General features: G+C 44.8%; 1 protein-coding gene across 9 annotated transcripts in view; it reads right to left on the minus strand.

Annotated features, from left to right (window-relative positions):
• CEP170B (centrosomal protein 170B) overlaps positions 1-20,578 on the minus strand; it is a 59,677-nt gene that overhangs the window by 23,243 nt on the left and 15,856 nt on the right. For 5 of the 9 annotated variants that reach the window (XM_069858951.1, XM_069858956.1, XM_069858955.1 and 2 more), the window contains exons 4-10: positions 19,499-19,579; positions 16,654-16,710; positions 15,214-15,352; positions 5,600-5,701; positions 4,577-5,053; positions 2,312-2,374; positions 753-1,516 (exon numbers count right to left, since the gene is read on the minus strand). In XM_069858951.1, coding sequence (XP_069715052.1) covers positions 753-1,516; positions 2,312-2,374; positions 4,577-5,053; positions 5,600-5,701; positions 15,214-15,352; positions 16,654-16,710; positions 19,499-19,579 — 1,683 coding nt within the window. The remainder of the gene's footprint in view (positions 1-752; positions 1,517-2,311; positions 2,375-4,576; positions 5,054-5,599; positions 5,702-15,213; positions 15,353-16,653; positions 16,711-19,498; positions 19,580-20,578) is intronic. The other 4 variants (XM_069858959.1, XM_069858958.1, XM_069858957.1 and 1 more) reach the window with 1 other exon arrangement.

Below are 20,578 nucleotides of genomic sequence, written 5' to 3' on the forward strand. Positions count from 1 at the left end.
CCGCTCCCTCACTTGGTTTTAGGCTATCATTCACTTTGCAAAATGCAAACAAGTATAGATCCATCTAGGATTGCCTCTGCCCTGGACCACACCCTTCACTATCTCAACCAGCTGCCACTTGCCCTCCAGCAAGCACTCCCCTTTCTAACCAGGTACAGCCAACCAAAGAACCACCTACCACTGAGGCTTATGAAGGATCAAGAGCATCAGTCCTTAGCCTGCATTTCCTCAGGCCTGCCACAGGATGCTGCATCAGTGAAGGGCTGCAGCTCCTGTCTTTGTGGGCAGGAGCTGATGCAATGCCAATGCAGAGGCTTGGGAGCAGCCCTAGAGAGCAGAGCTGCTCCCAAACAAAGCTCTCAGCAGGATCAGACCCATCTTTATTCTGCTGTTGCATTTCCTCTAAACAGATGGCAAGCCCAGTCTTGTACTTGTGCATTCAAATCTCATTTTGGAAGCAAGGCAGCTCTTTGTTGTGGGCTTACCTTCCTTTATTACACTCTGTGGGTTTTTAACTTTCTTGTTTTGTTGGTTTTTTCTAAAGACCAGCCTCTCCATTTTGTCAAGGCCTATCCTTAACACAGGTCACTCAGGATTTCCATCTCTAGCCATAAATCCCTGCTGCATCCAATTCAAAAGGGAGCAATTCTTCACAGCAATAGCTAATTAAGCTAGGCCCTCCAGAATGAGGTACGGAAGTCGAAGCCTTCAGCCCTTAGCTCGGTAGCCAAGCACAGAAAAGCAGCATTTACCTGATCTATCATTTTTCGCGCCTCCTCCACCTCTTTATCCTGTGACTCTGTCTCGATGGTATATGTGCCTGTCTCACTCACACTGTCTTCCTCATCATTTCTCCTGCCCTGGGCTGATTTTACTTCTGAAGGCGGAGCAGGGGCAGACTCTGGTTCTGATGATATAACCACATGTGGAGCGACCGGCATGGGCAGAGGTGCTGGTTTCTCAGCACTCTGCTTCCCAGACTGAGCAGTCTCCCGCAAGTACTCAGCCATAAAATCCTGAGCCATTTTAGACTTCCTCCCAACGCTCCCGTAAGTTTTGGCTGATGCTCTGGAAGCAGAGGAGGATGAAGAGTTGATTCGGTCTTCTGTCTTCTCCCTCTTGAAGGAGCTAGTTCTTTGGGTCCCAGAGGAGTTGTTACTGGGTTTGCCTGCCGGGGCCCCAAGGTGGGATGGTGGAACCGCATTTCCCGGCTTCTCCGGTGGCAAGACATTCTTGCGCTTTTCAACCTTGGTCTTCAGCCCTGGATCGGTGTCACTCTGGGAGGAGTGAGCACTGTGTGTGAAAGACTGTGACCGCTTCTTCCGTGGCGTGTCCTCAAAGAACTCTATGACGAAGGCCTGCTTGTTGTGCAGCATCTCGTGAGGATCACGTCTCATCTGACGCTGCAGCTTGGTTTGCTCCACTGCACGTTCACTGCCTGTTGTTGTCTCCTTCTCTGCCTGGGGAGCCACAGGGTCTTCAGAGTCGCTTTGCGTCCCGTCCTCGTGCCTATTTCCTGGAAACAAGGTATGCAGATTTGATTTTCATATTCTTAGTTGCTGTGGCCCTGTTATTACCTCCCGGGTGAAATTTATCTTTTCAGTTCAAAGAAAAAAAAAAACCCTATAGGATTAAACAACTCCAAAAACATCCCTGCTATGGTACAGGGATTGTATCCTACCAGAGATAATAAAAGAGAAAGCAAAAGGTCGCCTGATCTCACTTTTCACTATTGGTTGACTATCAAGTTATTAAAAAACAGTTCAAGAAACCGTTTCAACCCCAAGGTGATTACATTATTTTGTCATTCTGCCCAGTTCCTGTGGTCCAAGATCACTTCATTAGGTTCTGTACAGAGCACAAATATCTTTGCTGGATCAGTAAATAAATCCCACATGCTGCACCCGTGAAACCAAATCCCCATGATCAAAATGCAGATCAGTGCACTACAAGTGCATACAACTCTGAGCACTCATGTTACCCTCCCTCTGCAAGGAGATAATAAACCAGACGCTGATGGAAAAGTGAATTTACAGGATTCTTTATTTTTCCTGATAATTTACGAATCAGACCATGACACCCCCATGAGTTACACGATCCTATCACCATCCAAGCAAAGGTTAAATCATTACTTACAAGTTCACTAAGCTGAAAGTCAGTTTATAATTAGTTTCACTTAATATTAGCGACAACCATCTTTACAACCTTCTCTATATATCAGTGATGTTCTGCCCCTCAGTGCCTTAGTTAGGACTCTCAGAAAGTAAATTGAAAGTTAAACAAAAAGTTAAAAGTAAAACAAAAACCAAACCTTTTTTTGGAGAAGGAAACTGGTGTGAAGGCACACAACACGATTCAGTCAACGACCAGGAACCTGTCATCGGGAGAACGGGGAAAGAGGTCTCTGCGCTCTAGACTGTAATATGCAGCAAGATATACTGGCTAAAATATCACGTGTTTGAAAGGAAAACTGCTCAAACCTACTTTGCAAGTTCTCCAGACACATGGGTGAAGACCGTTTATTACCTCAAGTTAGCCATGAAAGATTAGAATTTAATACAAGATCCATTCAACTCAGGATTCAGTCCTCTGAAGAGTTTTCCAACACCCTCACTGCAGGAAGCTAGCAAAACTTTGCATTGTGCCTGAAGGTTGAGAAGCTTGATCCTTAGAAAGGAAAGTTCTTCAATTAAAGGGTCTTGACTAAGAACTCTACTGAAAGCAAAACAGCAAGGACACTAGGAAAAACACCCGCTGTGCCCAAGGATGCCCCAGCAAAACACCATGTACGTACCCTCAAGCTGCTAAGGCCTGAACTCTCTAGTCTTGATACATTAACCCCATTGTTCCGGAAAGTGAACAAATGTTACAAATGAACCCTAACATTCAGGATCTCTGATCCTGAAGACCCAAACCTGGTAGGCAGCCAGCAGTAGCCTCCAAGACATCTTCAAAATTAGCCCTGCCAGAAGAACACGTTACACAGCTATCGCAGGACAAACGACACCCTGTCCTCTGCCAAACAAGAAGCAGATAAACTCCTCGGGCCACCAACACTATACATTTTAACTGAATGTCCGAAGATTTGATTTCTTTATATGCAAATTTTGCATTAAATTACCATAGCTTCTTTCCATGCCTTATGGACTGTAAAGAAGTAAGGGTAGTCAGTCTAGTATCGCTATGCATTGCTCAGTAAAATCCTAGGATGAGCAGCTGCCTAACTCTCTAGTTTCCTCCAAGAGAAAAGAGCAAAACTGCTGAAGGCCACTTCCATCCAGGACAATGTTCTCCAGCAAGTCAACAAAATCCAATATCGCAATAACACCACAAAAAAACCTCCAAAATCCCACCTAAGCCCTCTATCACAGTCACAGTAGACTGAAAATAAGACTCTAAATAGGCAGGGCACCTTAACACTGTACAGTATCGGGAAGAACCAGAAACAAGCAATGACAACAAAAGAGTTCAACTTCCATGCCACATCAAATCCCATGGCTGGATACGTGAGACCGTTTTGACCACAGGGGCTTCTCAAAAACCATACACGAAGTGGCAAGTTGGAGGCGAAACTCTTCATATTACAGGGTTGTGGGTTTTTTCCCCAATAAAGTCCAAGCAAATAGTCCTTTAAAGGAAAACAAGGTAATGCTCTCTTTTAAGAAGGATCTCGAGCACAAGTACATCTGGTAAACTTCAACACGATTTCATCACCTGTAGCCGCAGTTCAAAACGACAGCTTTTCCAGAGGCCTGCAAGGCAGTGAGAATGCAATGATCTCCTCCTAGCTGTTCAGTGCATTGCCCACAAAAGACATCCAATCAAGCATAAATCTTGCAAAATATATGCAAGTTATGAGATTCCCACCAGGTGCACTACGTCCTGTGCCCCAATCTACACTTCAGATCTCCAAAAATCCCCAAAGAATACCTCACAGTGACCCACTTAACAGGACACAGTTCCACAAAACCTTAAGTTTTTGAACAGAGCAGGATTTCAGAGAAGCTTTAGTTCAAAAGAAGAAACCTTCTACAAGCACAATTTTCTCCATTGGCAATCACGTATATCTCAACCCTATCACCAGCCTCCATGTTAGGACATCTTGTCATTCGATCATGTGGCTCTTTGGTCATTATAGCCATCAGATGATCACACTTAGCCTCTTCTGGACTACAGCAAAAAGAAAAGCCATTCCTTCAGCTAGAAGTCAAGAGAAGATCCACTGAAATACCTATGTTTACCAGCCTGCCTGACTGCAGGGGAATTTAGATATTTAAAAAATCAAAACCCTTTTTTCAATCACTGTTACTGCTGAGCTGGCATTATAGATGTAGAGGAACCAGATTAGAGTGTCCCCAGGCCAGCATCACACATGACTTCAGGGCCAGGTGAAGAGCCTGCTTCCTGGATTCAATTCCATTAATGCTCATTAACGAAATATTCTTCATCTTGCAAATTTGGAGCAGAGATAATTAATTCCAGTTCTCCTTGACAGGAGAAGGGGTTTCCCCCTTTATTATGCTGCATTTGCACAGCTAATAAAGAACTACAACCATGAGGCAAGACATTCACTCACCTTTAAGTGTCCTCACATGAACTGGCAAGTCACTCTTCGTACTGTACACGTCGTCTCCTGGAGACTGCCGTCTTATCAAGCTTGGATCATTCTGGACAAGCCAGTCGGCCACTTTGCTCTCTGCTGACATCACTTCTGTATGAGCTGGTTCCTTACTATACGGTCTTCTTTGTCTGAGCGAAAATTTAGTTACATGGTCTTTTATCTTTATTTTACCGGGGGTACCATCATCAAATTCAATGGTGAAAGAGGCGTGACTCTGTACAACAGGGGTTACTACAGCATCAACATCCTTTGTTGGGATCTCATGGACCTGCCTTTCTGGAGATTTTGATGGCTGATGAAATTCTTTAGTTGGAATCTCAAAGTAACTTGGCTCTCTCCGGAAAGCAAACACAGCCTGTTCTTGGGCATCTCTATAAGCAGAAATATTACCATTCAGTTCCTCTTCATGCTGGGTTATCTCTTTTGATCTTTCTACAAAAGGGAAAAAAAAAAGGGGGGGGGGGCAAGAAAAACTTAAATTCACAAACTTTAGCTGAAATGGATTAAAGAAAAAAATAAAAGTTCTGTTTTAGATACCCTTGTACTCCAGCTTCATCAGTGCAATTTATGCTTACTGCACTGCTGCAACCCAATCAACATGTTATATTCACTTTGTCCTTTCTTCCATTGCTCCCCAAAGAGAGAGCAGAATGCACACACAATTGTACGTCTTGACAGAACCTGTGTGGTTGGTAGCATTTTAAGGTTTCTGTATGCCTGGGCTGATGGAAGGAAGGTCCTGTTTCACTGTACTGAATTCACTCACATGCACACCAACTCAACTTCCCATACTTCAAAGGAAAACCTTGAGCGTGCAAAGCTAATGACAGGCATGGTCTTGCTGAATCAACACCTGATTCTGTAACATCACCAGCAATAAAACCAATTTTTTTCAGGATGGCTTCACGCAGCAAATATCAAAACTGTGCAAAAGTTTTGATCCCCCCATCTTCTCCCACCCCAAATCACCTCCATTACCTGAGTAATTTTCCTCTTGCCTTCTGTCCTCCTTGTTATTTGCATCATCTTCCCCCCACCAGGAGGGCTGCCCATAAAGAGGAGTGCGGTAAGTATTAGTTTCTAGGAAAAAGATAAGCAAATAGTTTGACACAGAAAATACCAATTTACCAGGTTCACAGAAGTCACTCTTGTGCCAAAAAGGGAAAAAACAGGAGGAGCAGATGGGATCATGTACCTGTTACACTGCAATTATAAGAAAAAGAAATTATCACAGAATAATTTAGGTTTGAAAAGACCCTTAAGATAATCAAGTCCAACCACATCTACACATCTCTAATACCTCCAGGGATGGCAGCTCAACCACTTACCTAGGCAGCCTGGTCCAGTGCTTGACAATCCTTTCAGTAACATAGTATTTCCTATTACCTAATCTAAACCTCCCCTGGCACAAGCTGGGGCATTTTCCTCTTGTAGATGCTGACTCCACCTCCCTATGCTGTCATTCACAGTTATGTTTACCAAATACTGGCTTTTCTCCCTTTCTAGCCTCATTATTCAAAGGAGTCAGAAGATTGTTGGCAAGACAGACTACAAAACTCCGCAACTCAGAGGCAATCTAGGTGAAAAGTGGACTATTTTTCCTGGTCTTAATTGGAAAGACTTTACATCTGCCTTTTCTTGCCCCACCATGTCCTTGGATGCTGTGAGGCCAAGCATTTTTCTTTCAACTATTCACCACTCCCACTCTCAATGACACACATCCCACAACAGGAAATTCTTGAAGTGTTACAAATTTAGGAAAAATGGTAGAACTGTCTTCTTACACATACATAAAGAAAAAGCAGACTTCTGCTCTCTAAAGCTTAAAGTAAACCAAGTGGATTCCACAGTCATTACAGAAGTTTTTCCTCATGGAGAAGCTTCCCCCAGAAGAGCCAGGCTTCTACCATTGTCTCTGCTCACTGGAAGATTAGCTTTACTGCAACAACTGGTACCCAAAGGTGCTTATCCACTGCTTCTCGTTTTGTCTCCCACAAAACAAGATTGTGTTTTGGCAATGCCTTGGGCTCTTGCTGTTTACACAAGTCAAAATGACACACTTCATTTTACATGTAGTATGGTTATTAAGTTTTTGTAATAGTTTGAGAGAAGCAAATAAAAATAGCATTTGTACTTTCATCTAGAGGTGATAGAAACACAAGGATAGGTCGGGGCTGAGCTTAAGCTCCAGCTTTGATAGCTGCTTCTGTCTCTACCAATAGCAGCTGTCAGCACACGCTTTACTGGCCACGTCTTAAACCCTGGCTCCAGCTACCGAGCCATAGCCAGGCTGCTACAGCCAGCTGCTGCTCAGCTTGTGGTTTTAAAACCACGCACTGCTCAGTGTAAAGCAGACCTCAAACAGCCCTGAAATTCTGCATTCCCTTCTTTAATAGAGACATGACAGAAAGTAGTCATTAGCATAAGGGAAGTCAGGAGAGGAAGGAGACTAAGTCAAAGAAAAAAAAAAAAAAGAAGACTGATTTTATGCTGCTGTTCCCAAAGCCACATAGACCCAATGACCACTACTTCAGATGGTTTTTTTCTAGCATAGTTCCAGAGGTATAAGCTCATACATCTGACAGTCCATAGGCAAAAAATTTGCTTTACACAAGCAGCCCACGGGCCTTTTTCAAGAGATCTCCTTCATGTTTCAAAATTCACCACGCTGCTTCTCTTCATGCTGACAATCAAAAGAGGCTGGAAGTATTACTCTCCTTTCTGCCTAGACTGTGAGGAAGACAAACTGTGTTCCCATCATGTAGGTGGCCTCTTAAAGTTCAAAGGAGGAAGCGTTTCTCACCATGAATAAATTGGAACTGCTAAGCAATGTGTTTCGTAACTGAGGATGGGTAAACTACTCGACACTCAAGGGAGAGGGGAAGGGAAGAAAAAAAAATAAAAGAAAAAACCTACTCACAAGCTTGACAATGAAGGGAGGCACTAAAATGTAGGGGCTGGTCTCTGCCAGACTGAGACCTTCTGTCATACAGCCCAGCAGAAACCCGCCACCTTCCTCATGCCATGATTTGCCCAGCACACTCCCACCCCAACCATGCAGGAATCTGCTCAACCTGTCCTGGGCACTTCTTCTGGGCACACACTGCCACGAATTATCACCTCTGAACTGCAGCACTGATCGTAGGGTAGATGGCCAAGATGCAGACAGGACTGGGAGACGGAGAGCCAACACTTTGGAGTGATGGACAAATCCATTAACAACAGCCAGCCTGAAATAACTCATGTCTAAAGATCAATGGGGCACAGTGAAGGGCTCAGCCCCGAAGAAACAACAGAAGAACCCTGTAAAACCAGCAAGCCTTAAGATTTTGGACACTCACCTCAGACTAATATGATCAATTAGGAAAGCTCATCAGTGGTTTATTTTAAGTTGCTAGTGAAACAATTACTGAGCATGCTACCCTAGAGATGAAACGCAAAGACCATCTTGCGCTTGACTCTTGCACAAGCAGTGTCTGTCCCAAGCATGGGTTCTGTTACTGTTTGCACCTTGCAAGTAGTCTCCTCACAACAGCTCATCTCTCCCCTGCATCCCAGCCTCTCACAGGATCCCAACGGCCCCCTAGTCCAGATGATTTTAGTTACCTGTGTCAAGAAAATTTTGTTTCCAAAGGGGCACAAGTGAGCCAAGAGACCTGACATGCATCCTGCGGGACAGACTTCTTTCCCACAGGCTGCTCCAGCCTCAAGATCTGTGTCCCATCTGCGTACTGAATGCAGGAGCTATAGCTTTTATCTCCCAGGAGCTCTTCTACTACAGGGAAAAGGCAGCTAGGTGAGCAAGTCAGCCTTGGTCAGACTTTTTCTCTTGACAGGAAACTTATTGCAAGGAAAGCTAGAGGAAAAAAAGAAGATTGATAAAGAACAATGAGTCAGCTCCTCTCCTTCCTCAAGACTTCCCCCTCTGCTCTAAAGAGCCCTGATAGGTGCTTGGAAATTCCCCAAATTCCGACTGACAAGAACTAGCACAAAGCCAAATCCCCAAGGCACATTAAGGAGCACCTACAGAGTGGCCAGAGCGCACAGACCTGGGGCCACCAGGATAGGAGTTGTTCCACTGCACTCACTGCATGACAACAGAAGGTTCCTTGGGCCCCAAGACACAGATCTCACTTGGCCTGTATCAGGTTTGAGTGGCAAGGTTTTGGTAGCAGGGGCGCTACAGGGCTGCCTTCTGCTAGAAGCCACTTGAAGCTTCCCCTGCATCTAGCAGAGCCAGTTCCAAAATACCCACTACTGGCCAAGGCTGAGCTCATCAGTAAAGGTGGTAGCACCTCTGGGACAGCGTTTTTAAGAAGAGGGGAAAGTTCCTGTGCAACAGCAACTGCAGTCAGAAAGAAGAGTGAAATTATGTGAGAGAAGACTTTGCAGACACAATGTCAGTGGAGAAGGAGGTACTCCAGGCACCAGAGGAGGGATTCCTCTACAATCACAGAATCATAGAATAACCAGGTTGGAAGAGACCCACCGGATCACCGAGTCCAACCATTCCTATCAAACACTAAACCATGCCCCTTAGCACCTCGTCCACCCGTGCCTTAAACACCTCCAGGGAAGGGGACTCAACCACCTCCCTGGGCAGCCTGTTCCAGTTCCCAATGACCCTTTCTGTGAAGAATTTTTTCCTAATGTCCAGCCTAAATCTCCCCTGGCGGAGCTTGAGGCCATTTCCTCTTGTCCTGTCCCCTGTCATTTGGGAGAAGAGGCCAGCACCCTCCTCTCCACAACCTCCTTTCAGGTAGTTGTAGAGAGCAATGAGGTCTCCCCTCAGCCTCCTCTTCTCCAGGCTAAACAACCCCAGCTCTCTCAGCCGCTCCTCCTAAGACCTGCTCTCCAGCCCCCTCACCAGCTTTGTTGCTCTTCTCTGGACTCGTTCCAGAGCCTCAACATCCTTCTTGTGGTGAGGGGCCCAGAACTGAACACAGGATTCAAGGACAACCTGCAGTAAAGACCATAGTAAAGCAGGCTATTTCCCCACAGCCCACAGAGGTCCATGGCGGAGCAGATACCCAGCAGCAGCCCATGGAGGACCCCATTCTGGAGCAGATGCATGTCTGAAGGAGGCTGCGACCCCGTGGGAAGCTCATACTGGAGCTGGCTCCTGGCAGGACTTGTGAGCCCATGGGGGACCCATCCTGGAGCAGTCTGCTCCTGAAGGACTGCACCTCATGGAAAGGGTCCACACTAGAGCAGTTCATGAAGAACTACAGCCCATGGAAAGGACTCATGATGGAGAAGTTCATGGAGGACTATCTCCTGTGGGAGAGACCCCATACTGGAGCAGGGGAAGAGTGCGAGGAGTTCTTCCCCTGTGGAGGAAGGAGCAGCAGAGACATGTGATGAACTGACTACAACCCCCATTCCCCATCCCCTCATGTCACTTGCAAGGAAGAGGTTAAAAAAAAAAATCAGGAGTAAAGCTAAGCTTGAGAAGGGATGGGTGAGAGGAAAGCACTTAAGATCTCATTTTATTTCTCCCTACTGTACTCTGATTTGATTGGTAACAAATTAAACTAATTTCCCCAAATCAAGACTGGTCTGCCCCAGACTGTAATTGTTCAACCCAGGAGCCTCTCATAACATTTTCTCTCCCCTGCCCAGCTGAGGAGGGAAGTGATAAAGCAGCTTGGTGAGCATCCAGTGTCCAGCCAAGGTCAACCCAGCAGGAGGCCCCACCTGCAGCTGTGTTACAGCACGTGCAACAGTTCACTTCTATGGGGTCCTTTTCACTCCTCCCTCTTCCAGCCTTAACAATAAACTGGAACTTCATTTTAAAGACAGCACAGACGGAAAGCTGAGGAGTCAGCATCTTGCAGTTTAGGGACAGTTTCAATATTGTAAGAGCAACTAATGTTTCTGCTGAGCCTTCATATTAATTTGCATTTAGAATAACATGATATCAAGTGGCACAGACATCCTCATTCTCAGCTACTGCTTAAAGTGGCCAGATCCTGAATCAGAGTAAAATTTCCCCAATTTCAGAAGAGCTACATGAATCTGATCTCCTGCTCTTGTCAGAAGCTTCAGTCCCATATAATTTGCCAGTACAACCAACCTGACACCTCTCTCCACTCCAGCTCTGACAACACGATATTGTACAAAAAAGGAGGAGGGGTGGGGGGAGCAGTGGGGGTGGGAAAAGCACGATAGGAAGGCAGCTAAACCAGATGGCTGTGACAAAAGCAGGCCAGGGAGCAGCTACATATGCAGTTGTGCCGCGTGGGGGTTGCTTTTCACCAGCTACAATGCATTTTGGGTAGCGACCTCTGTAGCATCCAGAGCAGTTCGTCTGCCTGTATCCCGAGACACACATATCACCCCAAAGCCACTGCCTGTCTGTTATATTTTAGTGTAAGATGGAAGCTCTTGCAAAAGCAGAGAGACTTGGGCCAGCCCAAGTCAGTGGTGAAGCAAGGAACACAAATGAAAATTAACTGCTCAGGCATTTTCATGACATGAGATTTCCTCCGAATGATGGCAGCTTGTTACCACCTCTCTCCACTCTGTGCCAGGCTGCCCAGATGGTGACAATTCATTTAGACATATTTCTTAGCTCATCGATTCAGGCAGACAGCCTGAAAGCCATCCTTTTAGATAACTGAACCGAGGTCAGCACAAGCATTTAGCCAGATAATACTGAGCTACCGCTGACAGTGTAATACACAGAAGATCACTGACATCCACATGTTCTGCTCCTGGATTTCAGTCTTTGGGGCAGTCATTCAAGAAATAATGAAGGCTGCTTTAGTGCAGAACAAGGCAGATCCATTTGTTTAGCAAGTCAGACTGCAATGTGGCCTTTTAAAATTAATACAGGACTATTGATCACCTGAAGGAGGCACCAAAACAACTGAAAGTGAGATGTGTCAGTACAAAGCATGTATTTATGGAGAAGTGAATCACACAAAAAAACAAAACAACAAAAGAGCAAGACCAAAAATACAGCCCAGGTGATGAAAAGGAAAGCAGAAAGCCTGTGTTAACACTGCTTTCAGTCAGTGAGTGGGCAGAAGAGCTTTCATGATGAGTACACAGTTCCCACCAAAGTGGGGTCCGATTCCCTTGAAGGTGTCCCCTGTGGTCATGTCTGCGCTTTGCTAGGTCCCCACAAAGCTTCAAACAATTACAGTCGAGAGAGAGACAGCAATGGTAAATTGCTTTGCTGACAGAAGCACATGCAGCTTTGAAGCAGTCGACAGCAAGTCATAATAAAAGCATGAGAAATCCAGCTTGCTTTAAGTCAAACTGTTTTTGATTCATTATTAATAACAATAACATCTTCAGAAGAGGTAGAATAGGCTTCTTATGGCAGAGGATTTGGGGGGAAAAAATAAGATGATCTATCTGTAACATTTTAAAATTAATTCTTTACATCTCTGCTTTTTGACTCTCTCTAAAATAGAGAAATTAGATGTACCATAAATAACCATAAAGCAATTCTCTGACTCTTCGATGCAGTATTTATTTCACAAATGTGTGAAAAATCTAAGCCCTGGTCTTTTGCACCTGCTGCAAACACATGCAGATGCCAGAGGCTTTCAAATCAGGTTGATAAATCAGACATGTATTTATATAAATTACATGGCCAAATATTTAACATGCTGCAGGTACCACTGCCCTAGCTCAGATGAAATGCAGATACATCACCACCAATTCCCTAAATTAAAGCCTAGGGTAGAGCTGTGTGTCTAAACAGCTATTATCATGATCTCACAGGGAAGGCAGCCAAAGACCATGGCAACCACTTCACAACTGGGCACAACGCCCACTCCCTCCCTCCATGCTGCCTACTGACCTCAGGCCTGGACACCAACAAGACTTTCAAGTTGGCCACTGTTAAAAGGACTCCCTAATAACACAGACACTAACCTGGCCAGCAAGCCTGTGCTACAGATCCTGGGAGAATCTCAAGTCCTGCTCCTGCAGTTGGTGATGCCCATTTCAGCTGGACGCTGTGGGCAGCCTCCACCCCTGGAAACTCAGGCCTGCAGCAGTTATTCAGAGGTTATTCATCAGAATCAGCACTACCTACTCCCCAGTCAGACAGTGAGGGCTTTAAAATTAAAAAAAAAATAAGATCAGCCTAAGGATTAACTATGTATTGAGAACAGAAGACCACAAAGTAGCTTAATCTCATCCAGTATCTCAACTCAGGTAGCAACAGATGGGGATTGTGACCATCTTAAAATCTGCACAGTTCAAGGCTATACCTGGTCTCCTGATTGCTTAAGACTTTAAACATGAGAACTGATGGCTGTTTTTAGCGCTATTCATTCATATCCATATCCAACCCATAAGTCTTATCAAGCTCCTCGCCTCAAACATTTAACAAAGACTGATGATTTTCTCTTAACAGGCAACATACACCAAAAAGCTGCAAGTTTAACAGCATAAAGATTAAGTGGCTGTTTCCCATTCCGTCTGCTGGAACTCTTTATCCACAGCCCCTCACCTCCTCCCATTTCTAAGCAGCTCTAATTGTTCCCATTGTTTTGTTAAACCTTTTCCTTGAAAGCTTGCATTCCCTCTGCCTCTCTTCCAGGCAGGCTCTGGGAAGTGATCCTTCTAAAGGCTTTTGTCATCCCAGACCTCGCTTTAATTAGTCAATGCAAATTCCTAAATACCTACAGGCTTAGCAAAACAGCTCTTTAGCCAAAGCCTCTTTCTGCTGCCACTAACCAAGCCCCCTCCCTACAAGCATACTATAGCCTTCTTTCCACTAATCATTTCAAATTGCTGACACTCCTTCGAGCAGCCAAGAAGAAACAGTTTGCAGCTGAAGACAAGGTGAATTAGTCACATCGCAGATTAAAAGCAGAATGATTGGTAGGTCCCTTTACGTAACAGAGATGCTTTTTGGAGAGTGAGGTGGTGATTTAATGTTCAGACTCCGTTTTTTCTTCCACAGGCTTCAGTTCAATCCAGTAAAATACTTCCAAAGAGACCTGAATTCCTCCATAGTTCAGTGGGGGTAGCAGCACTTGAGATTTTTCCTTCTCTGTCCTTCAGTCGTTACACCTACCCCAGCACTGGCCTGCAGTAAGTACTCACAGCCCTTTTTGCCTTGGTTCCGTGCCCACTAACTACGACAGAAGAGTAATACAGGTCCACAAACCACACACAAGAGAAATGGGTCACCTTGCTGAATAGTCACTCAACATCCTGACTTTGAAGGTATTCCAAACATCAACTGCTTACGCTATGTAGGTTAAAATCAACCAGTATGTATTCTGGAAGTTGGCAAGAATAAAAATGAGAATATTCATGTAACCAGGCAGCAAAGACAAACCGGTTCCAGTTACTGCCAACGCCTCTCAAGAACCCACTGTCCCTTGAAGGGCAGCTGGTGAGCTCTCCCCAGACCCGGTGAGGCTCTCCCCTTCTCACCCTCCATGGTATCATGGTTAATCATCACCAACTTCATCCCTTTAACTGAAGGCTTGTGAGGCAAAGTTGAAAACACCACATCCATGAGGAAGGGCAACGATACAGACACAGGTAAGGCCACACAAAGAAAGGTTTTGCAGTGCAGAAAATGGGAGTTGAGCACATGGAGGCGTGTGCATGTGCTTCCACACACAGCTGGAGGTTTACTCCAAGTTGCACACTTTTCTAGAAGGCTGCTGCATCTACCTGTAGGTCAACTCGCCCAACATGCCGTCCCTAACTTGCCCACATTCTCTTCCTTCCATTCACCTCCCTGCTTCTTCCTCAAACAGACCCAGTGGACAGTCTCCCTGCTAACCCTAAAGCTTTCAACTGCTCTGCCATCCTGGTGCCACAAGACCACCACTGGCAGTCATCTGTCAATGGGATGCTTTAAAATCATATTTGTCCCTCCTATGCATCACGCTCTAGAAGGCCACAAAGTGATATCTGAGCAGGACTGGGGAGAGACCTGCCAGGGAAGTACCTACAGGAGGTAGGAAGCTGGGTGAAATGGATAAGACAAAACTGCTGGAGAGGAAGCAGCTTTGACAGAGTCTTTATAGAAAGCAGCATTAGGCAGAGGTTGAGATCAGATGGAATTTTTCAAATCAAAAAGGCTTGCATTTGGGGCACCGTGAACCTGAAGAAAATGTCTCCCAGTCTGGCAGACAGTTTCAATCCCACATACTGGCACATTAGGAAATACAGCTTTTTAAGACTACACAGGCTTTTTGAAAGAAATGCCTTGTTACTTTTTTGCCTGCCTGCCTGCCAGCACCACGCCACAGCAGCCATACATTTTCTACTCTGAGTCACCACCTCTGTTCAAACACCAGCTAACGATTAGGAAATTAAAAATAGACCAGACAAGTGCCAAAGAACTCACCAAACCCGCTTGGTCTACAGGTTCTCCAGCACACACACAGGGACAAGGTGTGCGTTAGCCATCATGCCAGCTGATTTTTCTTTTGGAGGTTGTATCCCTAAAAAACTGAGTCTGGAATACTCAGAGGTTTAGAAAGGTGATACTTCTGGAACTGCTCCTAGATGCAACCTACAACATTGTACTGGATTCTGACCCCAAGCAGGGCTCAAGCTGCACTTTGCTGTGAATCTTGATTAACTGGTTCCCGAGCAAGTACCTGTAATTGCCTTCCTCTCTCCTTTCTCCAGCTTTGCTTGTGGGGACTCCATGTAGACACTATGCTCCGTGGGCTGCTCCGCCCTCTTCATTGCTGTGCCTTTGTAATTCATCTGAAGTTGGCTGGTGTACTTCTCATGCTGCAAAGACACAAGCAACAGCTGTAGGGTGCCAGCCCACGGAACACGATAAACCACCCTTACCCACAAATGGATCACACAAAGGCAAATACTGTGGCTATGTTCTGCAACAAAAAGGAAGCACACCTGAACAAAGGTCAGAGAAAAGCATAAATGCCAGCTGCAAGGGGTTCAAACTCCCCATTTGGAAGACATTGACAATTCTAGTCCATGAGAAGGTCACTGTGACTTAGCTCTGCAAAACAGCTAATTAGGAAACCCTTTAAAGAGTAAGCTGAGAAGAATCAGAACTTAGGCTATTTTCCATTCAGGATTCAAATCCTGAAATCCCCTTTGTTCTTAAAGCAACATTATAAATTCTTTAAGGGCATTCATCTGCATTATCTCACTTTTTCACCAAAGGCAATTAAAATATATTTTAATTATTTCTCATCAAACCCTCTCACCAGCTAGAAAAGTGATTCTGCCTTAAAACAGGCTCCACATTAACATAGTAAATGAGCTATTTAAAAGTGGGTTTATTACAAGGAAATTAATAAAATGGTGTACCCATCTAGATAGCCCCTGAGTAATTTCCACAAAGGATTTGCCCAGTTCCAGCTCTTAGACTTCTGATCCTCTCCAAGTCCTAAACATGGAACCAAGGCTAAGAAAACCTGTCCACTAGCCAAGAGGTTATGCTTGGCACCCATAGCCCAGTCCCTCAGCTGAACAGCTTTCCTGCCTAGAGGGGGTTGCTTTTCTGCCTTAGATAAGAGAATACTTTAAATATTTTGTACCTGCTCCTGAACCCTTTGTTTAAAAAACACCTCATTCATAAAAGCATTGTTCAGTAAGTAAGAACTGAGAGCTTGAAGGCAAAAGAGATATGATATGCAAGAATAAATTAAGTAAACTTTAGCGTGCTGTAGGAAGTGTGATGGAGCTGGCCTAAGTCGCCATGTTCAGAGAAAGGCTCCACAAGTTCTGCTGCGCTCCCACTCTTCTTTAATACACTACACTTGAATAGCCTTCTTTGTTGGCAGCCATGAAATCATAAACAACTTCATCTACACGTTAGCGCAGGGATAAGAGAGATCAGAGCTGAGATAACACAGAAACTTATCTCTCCACAAAGGAAGTTTTTGTTAAGATCCAATCCAAACAGATCATCACACCATGGAGTATTTCATTGCTGTTACGAGTATTGTAATATTTCAGGCTGCTCAGCCACTACTATACCATTTAATAAGTAAATAATCAAAGTCAAACATTCAAAGAAATAAATACATTAATAACAAGACTGTACCCAGATATCTCACCTTTAATGCTTCTTCTGGGACTTTGTGTTGAATTTGTTCCAGGACGTACATGTTCGAATGTACAGAACTCATTAAGGAAATGGCAAAGGTACTGGATGGACAGAGAAATCTAGCATTTAGTCACAAAAAGAAAACAAGATCATAAACCCCAAAAAGCTTAAAATACACAGGGCACTAAAATCCATCTGTGCCATATCCCACCATGGTGTTTGTCATGTATATTTTGCAACATAGCATGGAATCACAACTGTTGGCCAGCCCTGTGTCAACTTAAGGGTAGCATAGAAGGGGAGCTGGGTCAGAGGAAGCCTAAGGGAGCACTAGCAGCTATGTGCAGGACCCAGGGGAACAAACAGAGCCCTCACTCAACTCACACCCCACTCCTCTCTACCCATCTGGCAGCTCCAGACAGACCACTCTCTCCCCATGCTATCCTGGCCAAGATGGAAGAGTCTTGCACACTCAGGATGAGGGAGCAGAAGAATTCAGGCCCCTGCAGGGATGCCCAGAACTATGGTGCTTTCTTGCTCTGACAAAGCCTTACAGCTACTGCAGTTTCCTGGATGAAAAGTAAATCAGGTCATGAGCTGCTGTGACCTCTTAGGAATGGAGGCATTCAACACAGTTGAGCCTAGGCAATAATCCTCAGCAACACCACGTGGGAAAAAAAAAAAAAGAAGGAAGCATCTGGCAATGTCATAATGAACACCCCAATCAGGGCAGCACAGAGCAAATGGGAGGAAAAAGGAAAGATGGAAAACATTTGACTAAAAATAAACCAATATTGGCATAGGAGAGAAACTCTGCACAGTCTCTAAGTGAAACTGTAAATGGAAAAGAAATAAATGCTCTTTCAACAGTGCACAGCTGACTGAGGCCTCAGGAGATGCTGCCATCCACACCAAGCTGAACACTGTGTGCACAGAAAGCACTGCTAAAAGAGAGTGACTCCGAAGCAGCAACTGAGAGGAAGAGATTGTAACTGCCATAGCAACCATGCTAAAACTTACTTTCTCTACACTTTTCCCACTGAGGGCAATAAACTCTACTATTCATAAATGCCATCATTCATTTCACATGAATTTCCATGTAAGGGTTGCAGGACTAAGCACTTCACTTCAGCTGCTTAGTGCTCAAAATTGCTTTCTATGAGAAGTTTAAACCTGTATCACAGCCACTAAAACCTACCCATGCTCTAGGCACCAGCTTACGCCTTTGCTAGACTGATTCCCCACAAGATTCCCCACACATCTACAGAAAAGACACCTGACCAGCTACATCAGAAGAACATTTCCAAAGCTACAAAGTCAAGAAAAGCAAGAATTGAGGCTATCTTTGGGACTGTAAGAGGTTCCATTCTGTGTGCACTGAGACATCACCTTTCGTGACACGATCCCAGGTGACAGGGCTCTTGTATCTGGCAGCACTCAGCAAGGGGCTACTCAGGACTTCCCCCACCCCCCTCAAATAGGCCTGAACACTCATCAACTGCAACCTGTTCAAGTTCTCATCTGAAGGCAAATAACCTCTTTTCTCTCTCGCCCTTTCTTTATTTTTTTTTTTTAAATCAGCAACTACCTCCTTCAAAAAAAATATGGCTGTGAAGCAAGGATTTGTTTCTAAAGCAGTAAGAGACAGGGCGACACAAAGACCAAAAGTATGACCATATACAAGGCCTAGAAACCCTCTTTTCCAAATCCAAGATTGCACACATATTGGTTTAAGCACCCCGCTTGCAATACTGAGTATTCCTGCACTGTCAGTGCTTAGTACCAAGACGCTCAGATCCCTGGAAGACCAGGGAGGCTCAGTCAGGAGTATTTTAAGGGCTACAGCTGGGCCAAGCACAAACTGATTATCAGAGGGGGCAACAAAAGACACAAGAATGTGGCCTTGTGGTCAAGGACACAAAAGAATTTTCCAGCCCAACATTTCCACACTCCTAAAAGGTAAAACTTAATCTGCTTCTATTCTCAGAAATGCCCGTACTGTTTTAATGGAAATTTCCCCACAAAAGAAAAAAGAAAACTGGAGAAGACACTTGCTACTTGTAAATTCAGCCGAAGTGGGTGAAGTTTGGCAAATGAAAAAGTAAAAAAACCATTGATATACAGGCTCAAAAGGGCTATGCTTATACCTAGTCCTACAGTTACATCAGGATAAAAATGAAACAGATGAAGGCAAAGGAGTTTAAGAAGATGCTACCAGAAATTGTGATTCTACATGTAAACAATGCAGTAACTGCAGCCTGCCCTCCCTCAATAGAAGTGAAATTTGCTATTGCTAAACAGAGATTTATTCTCACATTTTGTGGCAGGAGCAATTTGCACAGACAAACTTCAATCGATATAAAGTCAAGGGTCCGGCCACATGCCCCAGAGCTAAATGTTTAAGGCTGGAGACCTGCAAATTGTCTGAAAGCAAGCATCTGGGTGAAACAGTTAACAAAAAAACACAAGTTGGATGAAAAGGCAGAAAGATTAGTTCACATAAAAGCACAGAAATACGTTTGCTCCCCAGCTGGTACTAGCTACAGTTGTCAGCCAAATAAAAGAAAAAAAGAGAACCCTTCCTTAGAAAGAACTGAAGAGGCACCTCCAGAGTCACTACTGCCCATGCAGGGCCTAATTCAAAGTCCAATGAAGGTAGCAGGCATCGTGTTTTTAATAAGCTCTGAATCAGGTCCATGGTGGAGAAACAAAATCTTAGGAGCCATCCAAAGGCTTCAGGAGGCAAAACAAACAGCCCTGCTCATTAGTCACAATTAGCACCGTTAAGTGTCCATGCAGCAAACTGCACAAAACCCAATCGAAGGTTGCATCCCACTCCCTCTTCAGAGGAGGATATCATAGCCGAAGCGAATGACATCATTCAGTTTTAGGGTAATATACTTCTGGTCAGGAATCCTCACGTCATTCACGAACGTCTGCAGGAAAGAAACACAGGAATGTTTTTTGATTGAGGGGATCAAGGTAATGTCTCTCAGATGGATACAGCTTTAGGAGGGCACCTGTGCCCATCTGCCAACAGCACTGCACGCATTCAGGGTGCACTAACACAAAGTCAGCCAGGCAAGGAGCTAAGTTCCCTAGAAAAATCAACACTGGCAAGCAGCTCCCATGGGCAAGTTAAAGTACCCCAATTATGCTTCAAAGCAAGGTGCTCTGAGGGGACCTCTGGGGAGATTTACCTTTCCACCAACTGCAATTGAAATTTTAGTCCCCAGCTTGAACATGTAAATGAGGTGCCTGCAGTTAGGAACTTCCAATGCTCTCAACTCTCCTCCATGCTTCGCAACCAGCAAGAGCAGCAAATAGTGCAATAAAAGCTACAGCAACTCAGACACTAATTACTGACCGGGGAATCAGCTTTCCACTGGATGTCAAACAAGACTGGTGTCAGTCCCAAGGCCTGATAATTTCACAAGCAAAGACTATCACAGAGGAAGGGGGGAATGAAAACGCACAGGAAAACAAGCATTTGCAGCGGCATCACCATGATGTCTAAGGCCACGTTGTCCAAGACACCATACATCAGCACACCAGGCCCCTGCGCTTCAGGCAAGTAATTGAAGCCCAAACTAACTGAATTATCCTTAGAAATGTGCAAGAAATGTACTTTGTAGCTGTGGACAAACATCTCGGATGTCTCAGATGCCTGCTCTCCGAGAGGACCCCCTAAGAAACAATTCTCACAAAACAAGGAAGGAATAAGTCAAGCACTTACAGACATCTTTCACAAATAAACCTATGTACTTTTGTAATAATCTGGGCCAAGTAAAAATAAGTCTGGAACTCAGGCGAAGAAGTGCCAGCATGCTGAGGGGGATGAGGCACTTGGTTGCACTTGGGGCAGTCACAGCCACCAGCCTCACAAGGTGGGATTCACCTCACAGACCAGGAACCCGCTGCTGGGCCTTCGTAGC

This window comes from Phaenicophaeus curvirostris, chromosome 5, assembly GCF_032191515.1.
Source record: "Phaenicophaeus curvirostris isolate KB17595 chromosome 5, BPBGC_Pcur_1.0, whole genome shotgun sequence".
Taxonomy (NCBI): Eukaryota; Metazoa; Chordata; class Aves; order Cuculiformes; family Cuculidae; genus Phaenicophaeus; species Phaenicophaeus curvirostris.